The sequence below is a fragment of the Lagenorhynchus albirostris genome, chromosome 20, assembly GCF_949774975.1.
Source record: "Lagenorhynchus albirostris chromosome 20, mLagAlb1.1, whole genome shotgun sequence".
Classification (NCBI taxonomy): domain Eukaryota; kingdom Metazoa; phylum Chordata; class Mammalia; order Artiodactyla; family Delphinidae; genus Lagenorhynchus; species Lagenorhynchus albirostris.
This window is the reverse complement of record NC_083114.1, coordinates 50,435,978-50,454,592: the sequence shown is the minus strand read 5'-3', so window position 1 is coordinate 50,454,592 and position 18,615 is coordinate 50,435,978. Positions and strand designations below refer to the sequence as shown.

The window sequence follows — 18,615 nt, the reverse complement described above, 5'->3', positions numbered from 1 at the left end:
GGGTGTCAGAGGTCCCTCGGGGCGGCGACAAGAGAGCAGAGGCCAGGCCAGCCTGCTGGGAGCTCCACCCCAGAGGGTAGGCGGTTGGGATCCTCTCCTTAGCGCTGACCCCACGGCATTCACGAGGCGCAGATGGGCGCCACCTCTGCCTGCTGCCTCTCCCTTCTCTCTCCCGGCCCTCCGGAGCCCCCACATCTTCCTCCCAAACTCACCCCAGAAACCCTGCTGGGACCACCCGCCTCACAACCCACGTGAACCCTGCTGCGCCCTGCACAGCCAGAAAGGCCCACCCTCCACTCACAAATCTCCGCGGACCCCAAGCTCCCTGTTTCTCGAGCCGTCAGCCCCGACTCAGACTACGCCCAATCCTAGGAAAGTGTAGGGAAGTGTCAGTCGCACAGAACGCGCCTGCGGTCCTTGAGGCCACACCTGACACATCCCTGAGTCAACTATGTGCAGGCGGCCAGAGCTAAGCGGGGCTTGGCGCGGGGGCTCACGGTAGCCACGTCAAACAGCATTTGTTTTCTTAGACGGATTTACTTACTATGAGCTTAGTTTTGAAGGCTGTGTGGGTGCTTTGTTCTTCTAGCGTATTCTCACCTGTTCCTACACCGTGCTCTAAATTGTGCTTGCTTCGCAAATGTTTTGCAAATTTCCTGCCAGCCCGAGGAGCTGGGGCTGCAACCCTCCCTGCAAGATGCTTCTCTGCAGGTGGCTCTGGATGACGGACCACAGGGCAACCCTGAGCTCCCTTTATCCAAGGGGCAAACAGAGCTACTGGATGGTGCCCTACACGCCCTGACAGCCTGAGGCAGGAAGCGGACAGCCAATGCTTTCAATAAAACGGTGGCTGAGATAGTCCTGCCAACCTGCCCAGCCTTGAGCACACTTGGGAGAGATTTTTATCACCAGGAGAGGGGGAGGAAGAGGGGCAGCGTAGGGCCTGGCAGCGGCCCAGGGAGTTAATGCGATTCCTCCTTTGACCTCAGGCGCCTGCCGTGGAGTTTGGCTTTCTAGAAGGTGCGGACCCACCCGAGGGCACAGGCACGCGCAGAAGTTGGTGCCAACTCTCCTGCCGCCCTGTCCGAAGGCTCTGGGCACTCAGGCTCCCTCTCGCAGCTCTCCTATCCACCTGCTGGCAAACAGCAGAGCAGTGGGGCACAGCCGATGCCAGAGGTCCATATTCCACTCAAGGGGTGGGGGGCGGTCACTGCTGCTCACACAGACCTTCCTTCTGCTGGGTTTTCAGAAAGGAGACGTTTGCTTTTTAATAAAGTCTTCGTTCAAAATGAGAAAATCTGACAACCCGGCTTTAAAGGTGAGGCATGTGGAGGGTGCAGGACGCAGAAAGGGGTGGTTCCTGGGGGCAGTGAGAGCAGCGGCGGCGGAGCCCAGCCCCACTCCTGGAGAGGCCCTGCCTCCCCCGCAGGCCCCCAGCAGAAGCTCGCGCTCCTGGACACAGATTTGGTCCGAGGTCTTGGAGGCTTCTGCTCACGCTCTGGGGGCCGCAGGTCAGAGGCAGGGAGGAGACTAGATCTCCCTGACGTCCCCTCCCTCTGGACCCGTGACTGCTTCACTGCACACGTGTGCAAACCAAGCCCGCTGAGGCTGACCCAGGACCTGTCCTCTAGCACTGCAACGAGCCCAGGGGACAGATGGCCCAACTGACCTTTCCCCACGGTTCCGTCGCCGTCGGACAGGATCACCCAGGGCACGGCCTTGGAGCCTTCGATCTGGTAGACAACACCTGTCCGGTCATCCACGGAGTAGAGCTTCCCATTGAAGACAATCAGATCCGACAGCTCCATGCCCCGCCCCTTTTCTGCCAGGTGGGACTCCAGGACTTCGCGGCCTTGGTCCCACTCCACGGCCACCCTGTCCCCACTGTCTGACAGGGTCAGATAGCCCTTCTTCAGGTAACTGACCCAGGTGTTTTCCTCCTGGGCCCTTGACTCCGTGTCCAGGTCGGCAATGACAGCGATTCTGTACCGAGTCCCGCCCGGTGTCCTCTGGGGGGCTGATAGGGGGTAGGTGTCATTGTACCGGTCAGCGGATGCCTGGCCGAGCCTCCAGTTGTGGGCATTGGGCACGGGGGGCCGGCCAGGAGGAGGGCGGTGGGCGTAGAGCAGCCAGAGGACGGCGGCACCCAGGAAGGATGGCAGGATCACCTTCCAGCGGGGGCGGAAGCGGGGGTCTGCGGCCTTGGTCATGGACGCCAGCACGGGAAGGCCCCCCACGCTGATCCGGAGGGAGTGCATAGACTCATTCCATTCCAGGGGGTCGGAGGGCTGGACGGGCATCAGACTGAAGGGCAGGCGGGACCTGCAACCCAGGGGGAAAGGAGAAGTCAGCGACGGGCCAGGCACAGCGCTTCCCGCTTCTGTGAGGGTACACGGTCTGAGGCCGCCTCAACCAGGGTAAAGAGCACTGCCGCGACTCTGTGCCATTACTACTTCCTTGGCTTAAGTAAACCCCGACTCTAGCAGTATCTGTGTTTACTCTTATTCAGCAAGAAGAAAAGTCTTTCCAAAGCAATGTTATTCCATCTCCTCTATCCCAGCTGGCAAGACAGAAAGCTCGGTGAGAGAAGGTTCCGTGCTTTGCAATCTTGCGGGAGGGGCAGCACGTGCTGGGGAGTGGGGTGGGGGTCAGGCAGGACAGGGTAACAGAGAGAGTACAGGTCTGCATTTTAATCCAAGGTCACCTCAGCCGAGAAGCCCTCCCTGACGGCTCTGCTCCCGACGACGGCACTCTCCATCCCCTTCCCTGGCATCTGTCACCACCTGACATCATGTTATAGTTATCAGTTTGTTCACCTGTGTCCCCAACTCCTAGAACAGTGCACAGTGCAGACGCATGCTCACTGAGTGAGTGAGCTGTTACTTCCTCCTGGGTTACGTTTCTGTAACATTCAAATATAAGTATAAAACACATTCAATCCAAACAAAAATAGTTCTGGTTTTGGCAACGTCCGTCCCCTGGCGTCTTTCTGTAATGCAAATGGCTGAGGGACCAGAGTCTGAGGGGCCCTCACCGACTGGAGCCCAGCGTGTCGGCTCCAAGGACAGCGTGCTCGCCACAGCCCATTCCCTGGGCACAGCTCGAGGCACAGCTCCAGAGCGGGTTGTAGCGGCCAGGAACAGCAGCTCCTGTCCCCGGCATAGAGCACGCAGCTCAGCGAGGCCACAGCGGCACCAGGCCGGCGCTGTCTCCGGGGCGGAATCAGCAGAACGCCAGCCCTCGGCCGCTCTCAGTCTCGGCCTCCAGCTGTAACTCAGTAGGTCTCAGCCTGAGAAACTTCCCTTGGGCCATGGAGCATTTCTGCCTTGGCCCCCAAAACAACCAACCGTGTGACTTTCCGTGCAGATGCCCCTCCCTCCACCAGGCAGCAGCTGGGAAGGCTGTGGGGTCTCACGGGGATCTGGCGGCTCTGTGTCACCCCCCACCCTTTGCCCCCCAAATGCAGAGCATGCGGCCCCGCTCCTAGGATGGAAAATCACAGCGACGGGTCCACATGGAAACCAGGCCTTCCCCTTCCCTTGTTTTTTGGACATTCTTAGGTTTCGGCCACAGGGTCAAGTGCAGAAAAGTGACTTCTAAGGAGGAAGCAAGACGCGTGGGGCCCTGCAGAACGGCCTCGGAGCCTTCCTCTCCTTCCCTGGGCACTGGCTCCCAGCTCCCCTCCTGGGAGAGGGCTCCCTCCTCCCCCAGGAAGCAGCCCCCCAAGTTGCCATGCAGCTGCAAGCTGGTCGCTGAGGACTCCGCGGGAGAAACAGGAGTCCCAGCCCCTCCTCTGGTCTCGCCAAACCGAGGCTTCCAAAGCACAGCCAGGCCAAAGCTGCCCTGTGTCCACGTCCAGCCCAGCGTCACCACTGAGCTCTCAACTCCTGCATCTCACCTCCTGGTCAGAATTCTGCCTGGATTTCTAACATGCACTCGCCCACAAATCCTCCCCCCACAGGAATAGAGGTGGTGATGGAGGACGGCCATAACTGCAGTTGCCCTGGTCAAAACTTTCATCGAAACCTTGGGAGGTGGAACCTTCCACCTGAACATACTTTGTCAGTAAGTTATGAACCACCACCACCTCGAAAAGCCTAGGCACAGCCCTGGTTCCCCTCCTCGCAGCACCTGCTCCGCCAGCAGGTCCTAGCAATCCGGCCACCCCTCTCCTCCCCATCGGCTCCCATCTGCTCTCACGGCCCCTTCTCACTGCAACCACACAGGCCGCCCTCCAGCCCCTGCTGCCACTCCCCTCCCTGACAGCCACTGGTGCCCCGCAGCCAGCGACACCTGCTATTCAAGCCAGTCCCTCTGGCCACGTCATTCCCTGCTTCATGAGCAAACCCTGGCTACTTACACGACCCCTGCCAGCCCTCACCCCTCCCCAGCGACTGGCCACGCCAGCCTCCCTTCTGTCCCGACGGCCCAGCCGGCCCTCGTCCCCCAGACAGGGCTTGCCATCCTCCCGCCCCGGCTCCTGGCTGTCTCGCTTTCACCTCCTCAGAAGGACTTCCCTGCCCACCCTGTGCCCGCCCACCCTCTACCCCACAGCATCCAGTGCTGAAGGAGTGAAAAATACACCCACTTCCTGAGCAGCCCCTCAGCGTCTTGCCCCTGAGCCCCACCTTAGTTACGCGCAAGCCCATGGCCCTGGATCAGTCCCTGATGGTCGAGTTGCCTCCTGGTCACAGAGCCGCAGGTGCAGTGGACACAGTGTCTGCCAGTGAAGATGTGTCGCCATTGCGATGTGGCGTCCTCACCGCCCCCGGTCAACCCTCTCCCCATCCCTGAGTCACTATCCTCACTGTCACCAGTGATCCTGTCCCATCTTCTGCCCACTCGCACCCAGCAAAGAATCTGAGGCCACGGTCCAGGAGCCAGTGGAGCCCGCCGGCCACCCAGCCCTGGTCCGGGAGGAGCGCCTCCTGCTCAGGCTCAGTGCAGCCCTGCCTCCTCTTCTGGTTCCTTCCCGCCGTCTGGACTGGTCCAAATCTCCCATCCGAGTCACCGCTCTATCTCCAGATTACACTCACAGGTACACTGAAAGTGCTCAGTATGTTAATGGATGAAGGTGAACCCATGAATCTACGAATGAATGGAGAGCCCGCCCCCACCCTGTGACACCTCTGTTCCCCCCCCCCTCACCATCCTGGAACAGCATTCACTCTCCCATTCATGCCAGGGTCTGCCCCCTGCCCCCGGAGATGACCCACCGACAGGCCTGCTCGGGGGGCCCAGCCCCGAGATCAGCCCGTAGGGTGTCTTGTTGCACCTCCTGCCAGCAGGCACGGGGATGTGAGTTGTGACCTGTCTGTGGTCCTCCTCCTGCCTGTCTCTTCTCAGACCCCAAGGCTGGCTCCTTCCCTGCCACCCACCTCTTCTCCTGAATCCACACCTTCTGAGCCTGAATCTTCCCCCGGAATCCAGGCTAGGAGCCCAGCTGCCGAGCTTCCTGTGGCCGGAGCAGGTTCCCCTCAGGAACATACTGCTGGCTGAGGGCACTCCCAGCCCTCAGGGGCCATCCTCAGTCAAAATCACTCACTTCCTCACATCAAGGCAGGTGCCAGGTCCCCTCACCCGTCTGTACCCCAGCTCTGGATTCCCACCCCCACGGCCTCTGCCCTGGTCCTGTCTCACCTTGGCCTCCTGATGACCCAGACCGTCCGGGTCCAACCTGAGTTCTGCCACTTACCAGCCGCATGACCTCAGACAAGTGCCCTGGCTTCTCTGGGCCTCCGTCTCTCCACGTGTGGACTGTGTCTGTGACGTGCTGGCTTCCCAGCGCCACGGCCGCTGGCTCAGATGCTGTAGGCCTTGGCGCTGACTGCCTGCCACTGGCTGGCAGCTTTGTTCCTCACTTTACTAGCACCTTCGCCCACCTGCTGGGGGGGGTGCGGCTTTGCAGGCAAAGCTGGCTAGGTGCCTGCCCATCCCTGCAAGCACCAGGCATTGCTGCAGAGTCAGTGACCTGGACAGCCTGCAAAGCTGAGAATACCCATGCTCTTTCCCCCCCAGGAACAGATCCCCAGGCTAGACCCTCCCCAATCTATCCTGCACACAACTGACAGAAAGATTTTCCTAAAAAGTGAAGCTTTACTAGCCCCCAACGCCTTCCTGCTAAAGGACAAGCTCCGCAGCCTGCAGGGAAAGCCTCATCGCCTCGTGTGTGTTCCCCACACACAGCATGTTGTCTGCGATCCCACGATCCGTGTGCTGAAGCCCTGCCTGGGATGCCTTCTCCACCCGGCCACACGGAACCACCTAGAAGTCCCTGGCTGTCCCATGAGAGTCATGCCTCCGCTGTCCCTTCCCCCTCCTGCCCTGCGTCTATGAAGTGCCCTTCCCCCACCAGTAAGCGTCCCTCCTGCGGGGGGGCTGACACTGGTCCCAGAGGCACCCAGGCCGAATCCCAGAACCTGTGACTGTCTCCTTCTACGGCAACAGAGACTCTGCAGATGAGAGCAAGTCAAGGGCCTTGCAATGGGGAGATTATCCAGGTGGGGCCGCAAATGCGACGTGTCATGGAAGGGAGACAGAGGGAGACTCGATGACTAAGAAGAGGCCCACAGCCAAGAAACGCGGGGGACCCCCAGAAGCTGGAAAGAGGAGAGGACGGATTGCCCCCTGGCGCCTTCAGTGGGAGCATGGCCTTGCCCACACCATGATTTCAGCCCAGTGAAATGACATTCAGATGGACTTCTGGCCTCCAGAACTACGAGGGCCAGTGAAGATGTGTCACCATGTGTTCTTTTCAGCCAGCAAGTTTGTGGTGATCTGTCAGGGCAGCCCTAGAAACCAACGCACCCCTGATGTGCCTGCCGCGCCTCTGTGTGAGGCCTCTCTCTGGGCAGGGGCTCTGCCATCTGTCTGGCTGCAATCCGGTCCACAGCCTCCCCACTTGACTCTGAGCCCAGGAGCGAAGGGGCTCTGCTCAGTCAGGTTGGCTCCCAAGACCTAAGGACACCTGGGGTTCGATCACCTTTTGTTAAATAAACAGTCATTCAATTGCTCTCAGTGACAGGAGAACTCAGGCTGCCTTCCAGAAAATTCCTTTAGCTTCACCACTGGATCAAAGCCCAACCTTGGTCTCCATCCCTCCTTTAGGATCCCAAGGAATTACTTTTATTTTGTAGAAAAGAAAGTTTACAATCACATGCATTTTCACGCCATGCCACGGTCTGCTGGTTTATCACCTAAAACTGATGGCGAGCTGCCTGTAGTGTCTTGTTGCTGGAGGTCTGGTACCAAGCGAGAGCTTGCATTTTCATTAAAAAACCAAACCAAACCAAACCAAACCACGAGAACCAAGAGAAACGAGCCAGCGCAGGTGAGAGGTGAAATGGACAAAGCTGTCCCCAGTAGGGCCGGGCTGACGCTTCTCCCCCTGCCCACGCACCTCCAAACACTACGCAGGTTAAATGTCTGCTTTAGTGTAACAAAAGTTTGTCAGTCCCACCACGTGCAGCATGATGGGCTGACTTTATATAACCCGGGAAACTGGAACCGAGTTGCTGCAGTAAAAAGTCACAGGCTCTTTCACCAGCCAGGCTCGCCTGTTGAGGGGCCCTGCAGCCAAGTCCTCTCCTGCTCAGAAACCCCAGGGCACGGCACCCCTGCTGGCTTCCTTCTCCATCGCCAGCCCCACTGCAACATCCACAGAAAGAAGTCGCTGATTGTCAAGGGGCAACAACCATCCAGGAGGCTCAAGTCCTAATTTCCTTCCCGGTCCCCCCTCTTTAGGGTGGGTATCAAGAACGACTCACTGACACTCATGCTTTTCCGGTTTCTGTCAAACTTCCTTAGAAAACAGGCCTGAAACAGCCAGGGGTGGCATTGGGGTCTGTCCACTTGCTAGTGGGTTCCCAGGCCCAAGGAAGGCGGTACGACCTCTTCCTGCATGTCTGTCCAGGGTGACGCCACCTCCCCAACCCAGAAGCAGGAGCCCCTCCGAGGTCTGGTTACGGTTAAGAATGAGGACGGGCTCCGACACCCCTACCTCCATGGGCCATCCTTGCGCCTTTCGCCACTGGACTTAGCAGGGCTTAGACAAAAGCGGGCACAGCTGGACACAGCTGAGGGCCTCTTTCTGTAGCTTCCTTTAGGAACACGGGTGTGACAGGTGGCAGGGCAAACAGGTTTAATGACAGCTGCCAGGGCAAAACTCCTCCCCTTCAGGATCTAGGGAGGCAGGAAGCTACAGGAGGCCCCTCCCAGCTCCCTGTCGCCCAGAGTGGCGGCCCCTCTCCTCCCAGCCTCTCACTCCTGCAGAGCAGCTGCCTTCCCTTCCCTGCCTCGGTCTCTGATCTGAAGGGTCCCGGAGAGCGGCATCCAGACAGCAGATGGGCCTCAGAGTTCCTGCTCTGCTCACTGCCCAAGGGCACTTCCTGGTTATAAAGTCAAGAGCTAATCCTGTCGACATCACTGACTCTTTGGGGCTGCAAAGACAGAGGCCAAGGGCTTCAAAGCCGCAGCGAGACAGCATCTCAAAGGATGCGGGTGATGTGTCTCAGCTCCTTGAGAATGTGACCTGATTCATGGCATTCTTCTGTTCTGGACTCGCCAAGGCTTACTATTTTGTATTTGAAAAGTCCATTTCAAATTTGGACAGGGTGAGCAGCCGAAGGAAACCAGGGAGGAAGGAAAAGGTCCCAGTAGTCCAGTATGTCCTTTAGGGACTCCTGAGGTCAGGGCTGACTCTGCGTGCTACCTAACTCTGCACCTCCCCTGACTCCTCTCCTTCTCTGCAAACAGGCATTCACAACTGCTTACTGAATCCAGTTAAATACACTTTGAGATAACTTAGTTTTCAGCCCTCTGTCTTGTTTTGAAGTTGCTACCCAAGAGGAGTGAGTTCGTTTTCTGCTGCTGCTGTGACAAATCACTGCAGACTCAGCAGCTTAAACACCACAAACTTTTTAGTCTTGCAGGACAGAAGTCTGACGTGGGTCTCACTAAAATCAAGGGCTGTGTCCCCTCCTGAGGGGCTGGTGGAGAATCTGCTTCCTGGCCTTTTCCAGCTTCTCATGGCCGTCCACATTTCACGGCCCCCTCCTCCACCTTCAAAGCCGGCAATAATGCATCCCTCTAGCCTTCCTGCCATCATTTCCCTCTGAAGTTCTCCTGTCTCCCTCTTCCACTTTTAAAGACCCTGTGATTACACTGGGACCACCTGAATAATCCAGGATGATTTCCCTATTTAAAGGTTGCCGGTTAGCAAGCTTAATTCTGTCTGCTACCTTAATCTCCCTTCGTCACGTGATATATTTGTAGATTCTGGGGGGTCAGGATGTGGACACCTTGGGGGGGCATTATTCTGCCAACCACAAGGAGGGAGACAGGGAAAGAACCTCCAGCTTTTCCCAAGGGGCAGGGCCATTCACACATGGCTCTGTCTCGGGGGCAGGCGGCACAGTGTCAGGTCCATCCACAGTTCTGCAGTTATCCCACCACAGTAGGGCTGCGTGAGCTTCAGTTGTATCGTTAATGTTATACTTGGAGGATTTTTAGCAAAAAGTTATCTTCCCAGTTGGAAGTGAGGTCCCAAACAAAACCACACATCATTGGGGTTGCTTCCCAGAGAGCCCACAAATATGGGGACACAATCACCCCACGATCGACCTGAGTCAGGGCTTGCTCCCACAGTGGAGGTGCACTTGCAAGAACCCATCTTCTCCCCCACTTTTCTCAGTGGCCATCATCACTGGGACTCATTCAACCCTTGGGACCCCTTGGAGCCCTTCTGGGTGGGCTCCAACCTCACCCTCACTCTCACACCGCCAGTAACCGTAGCTGCACCTGGTCTGGCCTCGTCTGCACACTGCCATCTGGAGCCCTACTCCGGCCTCATTCCCCACGACCCATCCTGCCGGCTGAGCACGAATGGAAGTAGGGCTCTGCTTCAGAACCTGGAGCTGTGAGTTCCACTTAATGACTGGACTTACTACAGAGAAACACGTAGGATTCAAAAAAAAAAAAAAAAAACTGTAGAAAAAGAGAAAACCGAACATCTTCCCAAACAGATTTCTCTATTATCAGGATTATTTTTTCCTAATTGATCACCTTGGTCTAATAAAAAGGAAAATCAACATAAAAGTCCTTAAAGATCAATATGAAAGTTTTAGATTCCCCTAATGTTGGCATTTAATAAGATCTTTCCGGGAATCTCCACAGTCCGGAGTGTTACTGGAGGGAAAAGAATAATCACTGGCTTTTTTTTTTTTTTCTGTGTCCTAGGTACCATTCCACAAACATCTGAACAATAGAGAAATGACTTCCTTATCATAGTGCAGAGCTATTTCAGGACTCTGGACCACATTCCCAGAGCTGAGATACTCTTGTTTTTGAAGGAGAAAACACTAGGGCATTGATCCACCTACCCCCCCCCCACAGCTGCCATGAGGATGGCCACATTGCTGCCTGGGAAGTCCCGCGACTCAGATGAAAGGGGCGTGTGTCTGCGGCAGCCTCCAAGTGCTCACCTCAAAGGCCACATTCAGGGAGCGGGGTGGACACAGCCGCTCCTCCTGTGTCCCTCCTCCCTGCCTCTGTGGCTCGGGAATGCCTGGCACATGCTCAGGGTGCCGTCAGACCGGCATGTAAAAAATCCCTCAAGTATCAACGGCTTAAAGTCTATGACACTGCTGTGGGCTATGAAAAAAAGGTGTGACCTACATTTGGTGAACATCTTTAGGGGGAAGATAGGAGACTTTCAGCTAAAAGAAGGTATCAAACGATCAGATCATATGGTGGCACAAAGTATACTCGCACGCACGGGATTTCCTCCACCACCCTGTGACGTCACAGTGCCTTCTGTGAGCAGATGAGAAATTTGGATGAGAAAAAGAGTGAGAAGACAGAGAATCCTGTTCCCAGACCACTGCAGTGGCCTCATGACAGCTCCTGAACAAGTCTATACTTCCCCTGAGTCCTCTCCCGAAGACACTCTCAGGACGCAGCCCCCTACCAAGTGCAGAGGGAGGGGCTGGCCAGTCAGTGTGCCTCTCAGGCCGAAGAGAGGGCTCATTGAGGCCGGCAGGGAGGGGCCCCCCGGGGAGGCTGCTGGTTGCTCTGGGAGGTGCCCCACCATGCCCACAGGCTCAGGCTGGGACGTTCCACTGAGAGGCCTGTGGGGTGGGGCTGGGGGCTGGAGGAAGGCCCACAGCCTAATCCAGGAAGATCTTTCTCAATCAAGCTCCTCAAAGGGAGAGGAGGGAGAGGCTGCAGAGACACCCCCCGCCCCAGGCTCCTGAAGGACTGCAGCACTGGCTTCCTTCTCATGGACCCCCTGTGACCCCACGCTTTGGTCAAGTTTTGGTCCTTACACTGAAGAGCCAGCAAGATTCAGTCGACACCAGGAGATGCGCACTCCCAAACCTACAATCTGTTGAGAACGTGGTGGGAAAAGATGTCAAGCACATACCGCGAGACAGGCAGGCAAAATGGAGCAAGAGTGCTAAGGGACACTGGTCTCCTGGGGGACACGCAGGTGCCCGGGAAAAGATGTGCCTGGCAGACAGAAGGGTGAGAGCAGGTGCAGGTGCCTGCCAAGCCTAGGGACATGAGGGCAAGGGAGAGGCGCCAAGCGGCAAGGATGGGCAAGAGGTGCCTGTCCCAGGGATGGTGCCCATCCAGGCCAGATGGAGGCTGGGAGGAGGGGAGAGGGGAGGATGCACAGTTTGGGCGCAAAAGGAAGAAAAGTGCTGAAGGGAAGGAGAGGAAGGCCTGCTGGGGTGGGGAAGGCTGGCCTGCTGCAGGTATGACAAAGTGCCAGTCAGAGAGGGGAGGGCTCCCTAACTGGTTAGGAGAGGCCCTGCGTAGGTCAGAGGAGCAGCAATGAAATCACAGCAGGCAAGGGAGGGTCGTTCTCAAGGATAGTTAAGCGTCAGAAAGGAAATGCGTCCTTCAGGGTCAGAGGGGGTGATGTCCCACCCTAGTCAGAGCGGGGAGGTGTCCACAAGTCGGGGGTTGGGGCGGGGGGGAGTCTTGCAAGTCTGAGAGGGAGGAGTCCTGCAGTCAGAAAGGGTAGGAGTGCCGCCGTCAGACGGGATAGGTATCTCATAAGTCAGAGGGGGGGAGGTGTCCCGCAAGTCAGAGGAAGTAAGAGTCTTACAAGTCAGAGAGAGGAGGTGTCCGCCACCAGTCGGGAGAAGAGGACAGTTTCTCAAGAGTCAGAGGGAGGCGTCCCACTACAGTCAGCGAGTCAGGGGGCAGGGGCCCCGCTCAGTCAGATGGGGAGGGATCCTGCGGGGCCGGGGTCGGGACGCGGCGGGGTCGGAGGAGGCGGCGGGCGCCGGCGGCCGCGGGCAGGCCGTCACTCACCCGGTGCGGGCTGGCTCCGGGGCCCGCGGGCGGCGGGGCCTCGCTGCGGGAAGTGCCGGGACCTAGCGAGCGGCCGACTTCCGCCCGGCGTGCTCGCCCCGCCTCCGGGCAACACGCTCCCGGCAGCCTCTGCTCTGCGGCTGCGCGCCGGTCGCCGAGTCGGCTGCTGGGAGTTGTAGTTTTTGCTGCTCAGCGAGCGGGTCCGGGAGGAGGAGCCGCCGGCCAGGGGATAGAACGGAGGGAGGGGCGCTGGAGTCTGCGCCCACCCGCAGGCTATCTCCGCCGCGTTATTCCGGAACGTTGGCCAAGGCAAAATGGGAAGGGGGTGGGATGAAAGCTATGAGGAAGGGGTTATCATTCCTCGAGCTGAAATTACAGGACCCCTCTCCTGGAGGCAGAGAAGCGTGGGCCCCTTTCTGCCACCCTCATTCTCGGAGAGCCCCTCTCCTTGGCTCTTCTAATCGGCCACATCGGAATGTTGATCCGTTTCCAAAGCAAAGATCAGATCTACAGGCTGTACTGTCCTGGGAGGTGGAGGGTCCTGGCGATGGGGTGGAGGTTTCGCTGCCACTGGTTGGCAATCAACGAATCCTCTCCCAAATCAGGGTCTCTGATTCATCTCGTTTTGCCAGTCTCCTCCCCAGCCCCCGGGGCTGTTTTAATGGAAGTGTTAAAAGGTATCCTGGCCCTTCACCCCCCAAGTCCTGCAATGTGCCTATTTCAGAAATCCTGAAAAAACCTGATAGCAGTGGCGCGTCACCCAAGAGCTTGACTAGGAGGGTGCCTCAGTGCTCTGCAGGTCTGCATCTGATTCAGCCTTTCGCTGCCTGCAAACAGCCTCGTGTCTCCCAAGAGCTTACAGATGCACAAGGGAAAAATTCAAATTATATAAATGGTGCACAGTGAAAAACAACCCCCGGTCCCGTTCTGCATTCCCTGCCCAGAGGCAATCACTATTACTAGTTTCTTCCTAGAGGTATTTTATGACACACAAACTAATCATAAACACATATATTAAATTACCTTATTAAAAAAATGGAAATGTGCTGAACATGGTTCTGCATTTTTTTCGGGGGGGGGAACCTTCTTGAATTCACTTGTTCCATACACCATATATACTGTTATTATTGTAAATTCTTCAAATCTTTTATTTATTAAGATATCTAAATCTATATATGCCTCCCAGCTTAAGAACTAAAACCTTAGCCCTGTTCTCCTGAAAGCTCTTTTGCTACTCCTCCCTCTTCCCAATTCCCTCCCATCCCAAGAGGTAATCACAATCTTGAATGTTGCGTTAATAATCATTCTCCTGCTTGATTTTATAATTTTAGCAAATAGGTATGTATCCCTAAACAACATATATACCTATTATAACTTTTACAACAATGAAATAAAACTCTATGCAGTGGATGAAAGATCAGGTCGCTCCAGAGGTATTATCAGGTGTATTAATTTTGCCCACTGATGGCATTAAATGTCTTTTCATTGCCTGATTACTGAGAGTTTGTGTTTGTTTCTTATATTTTTCGGTCGTTTCTATTTCTTCTTCTGGAGATGCCCCAATATCTCTGTGCTCTTTTTAGGAAATAATCCATCTTCCCGCATTGATATGTATGCAATGCCAGTTTTGTCATAGATCAAGTTTCCATATACACATGGGTCTGTCTGGGGACTTTCTGTTGTACTGATATAATTTCTCATAGTAGCTCCAATATCACTTTCCTCATCATTACCTCTTTATAATAAGCCTTCATATGTTGCAGGACAATTCCCCACTCCCTCCCACTATATCCCACCCACCCCAGCCTTTTAGGATTTTGAATGGGATTGCTTTGAATCTGTAGATTAATTGGGAGAGAATTGAGATTTTTATGGTGACGAGTCTTCTACCCACGAGCATGGTTTGCCTTTCTATTTACCGAGGTCTTCTTTAACGTCTTTCAATAAGTTTTGTAATTTTTCACTTCACATTAATGCTTGTTCCATATCATTATATAGAGAGCTGCTTCATTCTCTAGAGAGCCACGTGGTATTCCGCTGTGTGGATGGCCTGTAATTTCTTTTACCAGGCCCCTAATGATGTCCTTTTAGGCTATCTGTGATCTTTCTACATTACAGTGATGCTTCCGGACAAATCCCAGAACTTACTTATTTGAGCACAGTTATATCTGTAGGATAAATTCCTAGAAGAAAAATGATTAGATCAAAGGGGACTTGCATCCTCTGGTGAATAGACACTGCCTTCCCGGGAGGCTGTGGCATGGAATTGCCTTCCTCCCAGTCTACAATCATGTACAACCAGGTTTTCCTTCTGATTTTCATTGTCCTTGTCTTCTTTGCATCCTAGGAGACTTCACCGTGACCTTCTCCTGGAAATTCTCTCCTCCTTTTGTTTCTGTGGCTCTGCATAAAAAACTAAAAATTCTTCACTTTAATTGTTCATTCACGTGTCTACTTACTCATTCACTCATTCATTTCAGAGTGAAATGCCTAGAATCGTGCAGTCCACCAGGGGGCCCTCCTATTTTGTACATCAAGTAAAGTAGTATTACCTAACCGGTCCGTCTAGGACTATCTCTGTGTAACTGAAAGTGCTGGAAAGGAATTCCCAAAATAGGGGAGTAAATGTTGAGAGATGGAGAAACCGAGGCATGGGGCATTTAATGTCTTGATTAGAGTCGGACAGCATATAAAGGGCAAAAGTAAGACAGTGAGTGTATTTTCCTCTCTCCGACCTCCCATCTTGGCATGGAGTCCAGAGGGCAGTCCTTCTCATAGTGAGAGTGTCTTCTCCAGGTGTAAGGATCACAGCAGATTAGCCTGTTGCATCCTTGCAGTCGCCAATCTGATTCCCACCTGCCCCCAACCCTTCCAGAACACCAGCAGCACCATCCAGGAGCAATGAGGGTGGGCCAGCGGCCAGGGAGGCTGGGTCTGCCTGCCAAGTTTCCATTTCAGCTCCTTTCCCAACTCCTCACGGAGGCTCTCCCACACCCATCCCTTGGCAGTGGGACGCCACCATCCTAGCCTGCCTGTAGCTACCCTTTGAAACGGAATTCAAGAGTTTGCAATACCAGTCTCTGCCCTTGCCAGTGGGATGGCTGGGCAGCCTGGCCCAAAATAGCTGGGAGAGGCAGAATGTTAGGGCCCCAGAGGGAAAAAATCACAGCGCCGCTAATGACAGGCTGTGCTTATCTGGAACCGAGCGCCTTGCCGACGTTAACCGAGGTCACGTAGTTTTTTCCGAGGATGAGAAAACAAGCAGAGTGAGCACAGGGACATGCCCAGGGAGAGAGAAGGAATTGCCAAACCAGGGAGTGCACAGAATGTGCTGCGTCTGGGCGGGGATTCCAGGGAATGTGCCCCCCTCCCAGCACCGTGAGCCGCTGGGTTTTACGTCCCATGAGCTGCCCTTGTCTGAGAACGTGGAGCCACTGGGGAATGAATGTTCAGGAAGACATTAGGAGTTTGGCTCAGACATCCTTGTGCAGGAGGTATGGGCTCCTAGGGAACTCCAGGATGGGTGTGGCCTACGGCTCTTCTGGGAGCTTAAGAGACCTCTTTGGGCGGGGCGGGCTCATCATTCATCATCATCAGATGGCCTCTGACCCATCTCAGGGCTGATGAAATCTCCCCCAGTCACTGCTGCTGGCTTTGGGTTCTAATTCGTTAATTTCTTCGGTTTTTCACCATGACTCTTGTCCTAGAGCCAGCCCAGACTGCCTGACGGGAAGATATTTGCTGAACTGGGAACATTCCGCCCTGGTTGCTGGGGGCGGGTGGCTTTGGCCACGATGGAGAGAATCAAGCATTGCCAAATCTGTCCTACTTACCACTTTAGAGCAGTAAGGAAGTACCTGACAACGGGCATCGGGGCCCTGGCCAGCTCCATTTGCGACATAATATTTCTTTTATTGAGAGCTGACTTTGCTTTCTTTGGGAGCCTAGCCTGGCGAATCTTTGCCCAGTTGCCTGTTGGCTTGAGTTGTGGGCCCTGGTGGCACTACCCAACATGTACTCAGACTTCAGTTCCCATTCTCTGGAACTTCCCTCACCTCTGAGACTTCTCTTTCTCATGAATATCTTGGGAAACCCTAGGCTCTTGTTGCCACATTTAATATCAACACCCCCTAACCCCCAGTTTCTGCCTCAAAAAAATGAGTAATCTCTTCCTAACTCTTGGGAGATGTGGGGACTCAACCCAAGAGGAGAGAGGGAAGATTATACCTGTAAAAACACTGATAGTTATAACGAACATTCTCATGCTTTACCCCAAATCCCCCAGTACAAAAAAACTCTGAAAACGCAGTGTTCCCTTAAATGTGGCACAAAACAAATTTCACAGAACAGTGTGACTTGAACTGTTGGGAGACTGTACCTGCCGTTTATTTGTGCCACTTAGGACTATGTACGTGTCTGATGAAGGGGCCCTGCCCAAAGCCTACTGGGTAAGATGCTGTAGTGATAGTTGCGGCCTATTCTAGGCACATCTGTCCTCACGGGTTCCAGTAAGACACCCTGGACCTGGCTCTGCTTTACAGGCAAGGGGCCTAAGGCTCGCCAAGGTAGGGCAGCATCCCCTGGCTGAGGACTCAAAGACTCCTTTTAGAACAAGCCAGCTGCTGCAGGAAGACATGGTCATTGTCTGGCTGTATTTCTAGAGCTCTGCTCTATATTGGGCCTCTGAGTTCATGTCCTGGAAGGATCTTAAAGGTAACTCTCTTAGTTTTTCAACAACAAAGCCGTCTTACATGGGGGGCAAGAGGGGGACCAATCTTCCAACTTCTCATCTCTTTCTCTTCCAAGCTGCATGCCCAACTTTGTGCGCATTGAATTCTGGTATTGGTCCAGGACTTTCCCAGGTCTGAGTCTCCTGGGAGTTTTCCCATTGCACTCAGGGGGTTTCCAGTTCCTAGGAGTTCTGAGAAAGAACCAAGTCCTCTAACGTCCCAGACGAAGGTCCCAAAGAGGCTGCGTGAAGATGTAGCTTACTTGCCTCTTCTCTCGTGTTGCCGTCACCCTGCTGCGAAGGTTATTTGAGGACAGAGAGACTGGAGGAAGGTCAGTGGGTGTGCTGGGCCCGGGTCTTGTTTACCAGGACACGTCCTTGGGTTATGTGTGGGAATGAAGATGAGCTTATCTCTGGGTTTTCCTGTGTGGATAAGCAACCAGGGATGTAGGGTTTGCCAAGTCTCAGACACACGCCAAAGACCATGAGCAGTTCTGAGTCTTTTAATGCCAGCTGAAGTGAAACCACATCTCCAGGGGAGATGCATGTACTTAATTTTGCCACGGAGTCCTTGAAGTTCTCCAGGGTCAAGGAGCATCAGGACCACTTGTCCTTCTGCTCCCACAGGAGCAGGTTGGTGGCCAGGGTCTTTCCCGTGCCTGGAGCCCTCCGTCTCCTTTCATCTCCATCATTCTCAGCTTGCCCTGGCGAGAAGGTGTGCCACGTGGATGTCAGAAATGCACACCCCTCCTCCTCCTGTTTTGATTTCTTAGTTTTCCAGACAGACACATGGGGAGGAGAGGTGGAGAAGAAAGTCCAAGGCAAGGAAGAGTGAGACTCAGTCTGCTTTGCCCCGAGCATCCCAGTCCGGCATCTCTGCTTCTACATCTCCTGTCCAGGTGTAGCCAGAGGGAGAGGCCCTGGGAGGAGTGATGACAAAACAAAAAGTGCAGGGAGGACATCCAAACATTGGACAGACCATGGGAGAGGGGGAGAAACAAAAAAGAAAGAAAACCATTATCATTACAGCAGAGTTGTGTTCCTCAGGCCAGATCCTTCCTCTTCTTCTGATTTGGTAAGATTCTAGAACTATCCAGATTCAGACTTTGGGGATGGAGACCAGCCTGACCAGGGGCAGCTCTCGAGAAGCCTAGGGCAGCTTATCAGGATGCGAGGAGGGGCCAAGGAAGTTGTATGAGGTGGAGAAAATGTCTGTTTTTCATATCAAAGAATGAAAGGCCTGATGGAGACTGAGAAATGCTGACTTTCCTGCTGGCCCCACCAGCCCTGCCCTGGCTCACACGTCCCCTGGAAAGTCTGCACCCCCAGCCAGGGTTCTTAACCTTTGGATCACAGACTCCTCCAAGAATCTGATCAAAGCATTAGACCATCAGCGTCCAACAACGCACATGTGCGTACACACACGGGCACACGTGCAAGTTTGTGTTCTGTTTCGGGGGTTCACAGATTCCCCCAGACCTGTCCATGGTCCCCGGACCCCAGGTGGATGTCTCAGGTCTGCCACCATCTGGGGACGGATTCCAGGGGCTTGGCTGCAAGCGCGC

At 54.8% G+C, this 18,615-nt stretch overlaps 1 protein-coding gene across 2 annotated transcripts in view; it reads right to left on the bottom strand.

Annotated features, from left to right (window-relative positions):
• The window catches only part of LOC132510703 (soluble calcium-activated nucleotidase 1), a 33,824-nt gene extending 21,401 nt beyond the window's left edge, over positions 1–12,423 (bottom strand). Inside the window, exons 1-2 of one of the 2 annotated variants that reach the window (XM_060132921.1) lie at positions 12,322–12,423; positions 1,670–2,322 (exon numbers count right to left, since the gene is read on the bottom strand). In XM_060132921.1, the coding sequence (XP_059988904.1) occupies positions 1,670–2,300 (631 nt within the window). In that variant the 5' untranslated portion in view covers positions 2,301–2,322; positions 12,322–12,423. Of the gene's footprint in view, positions 1–1,669; positions 2,323–12,321 lie in introns of those variants that run through there. The other variant, XM_060132922.1, reaches the window with a different exon arrangement.
• Between the last annotated feature and the right edge of the window lie 6,192 nt (positions 12,424–18,615).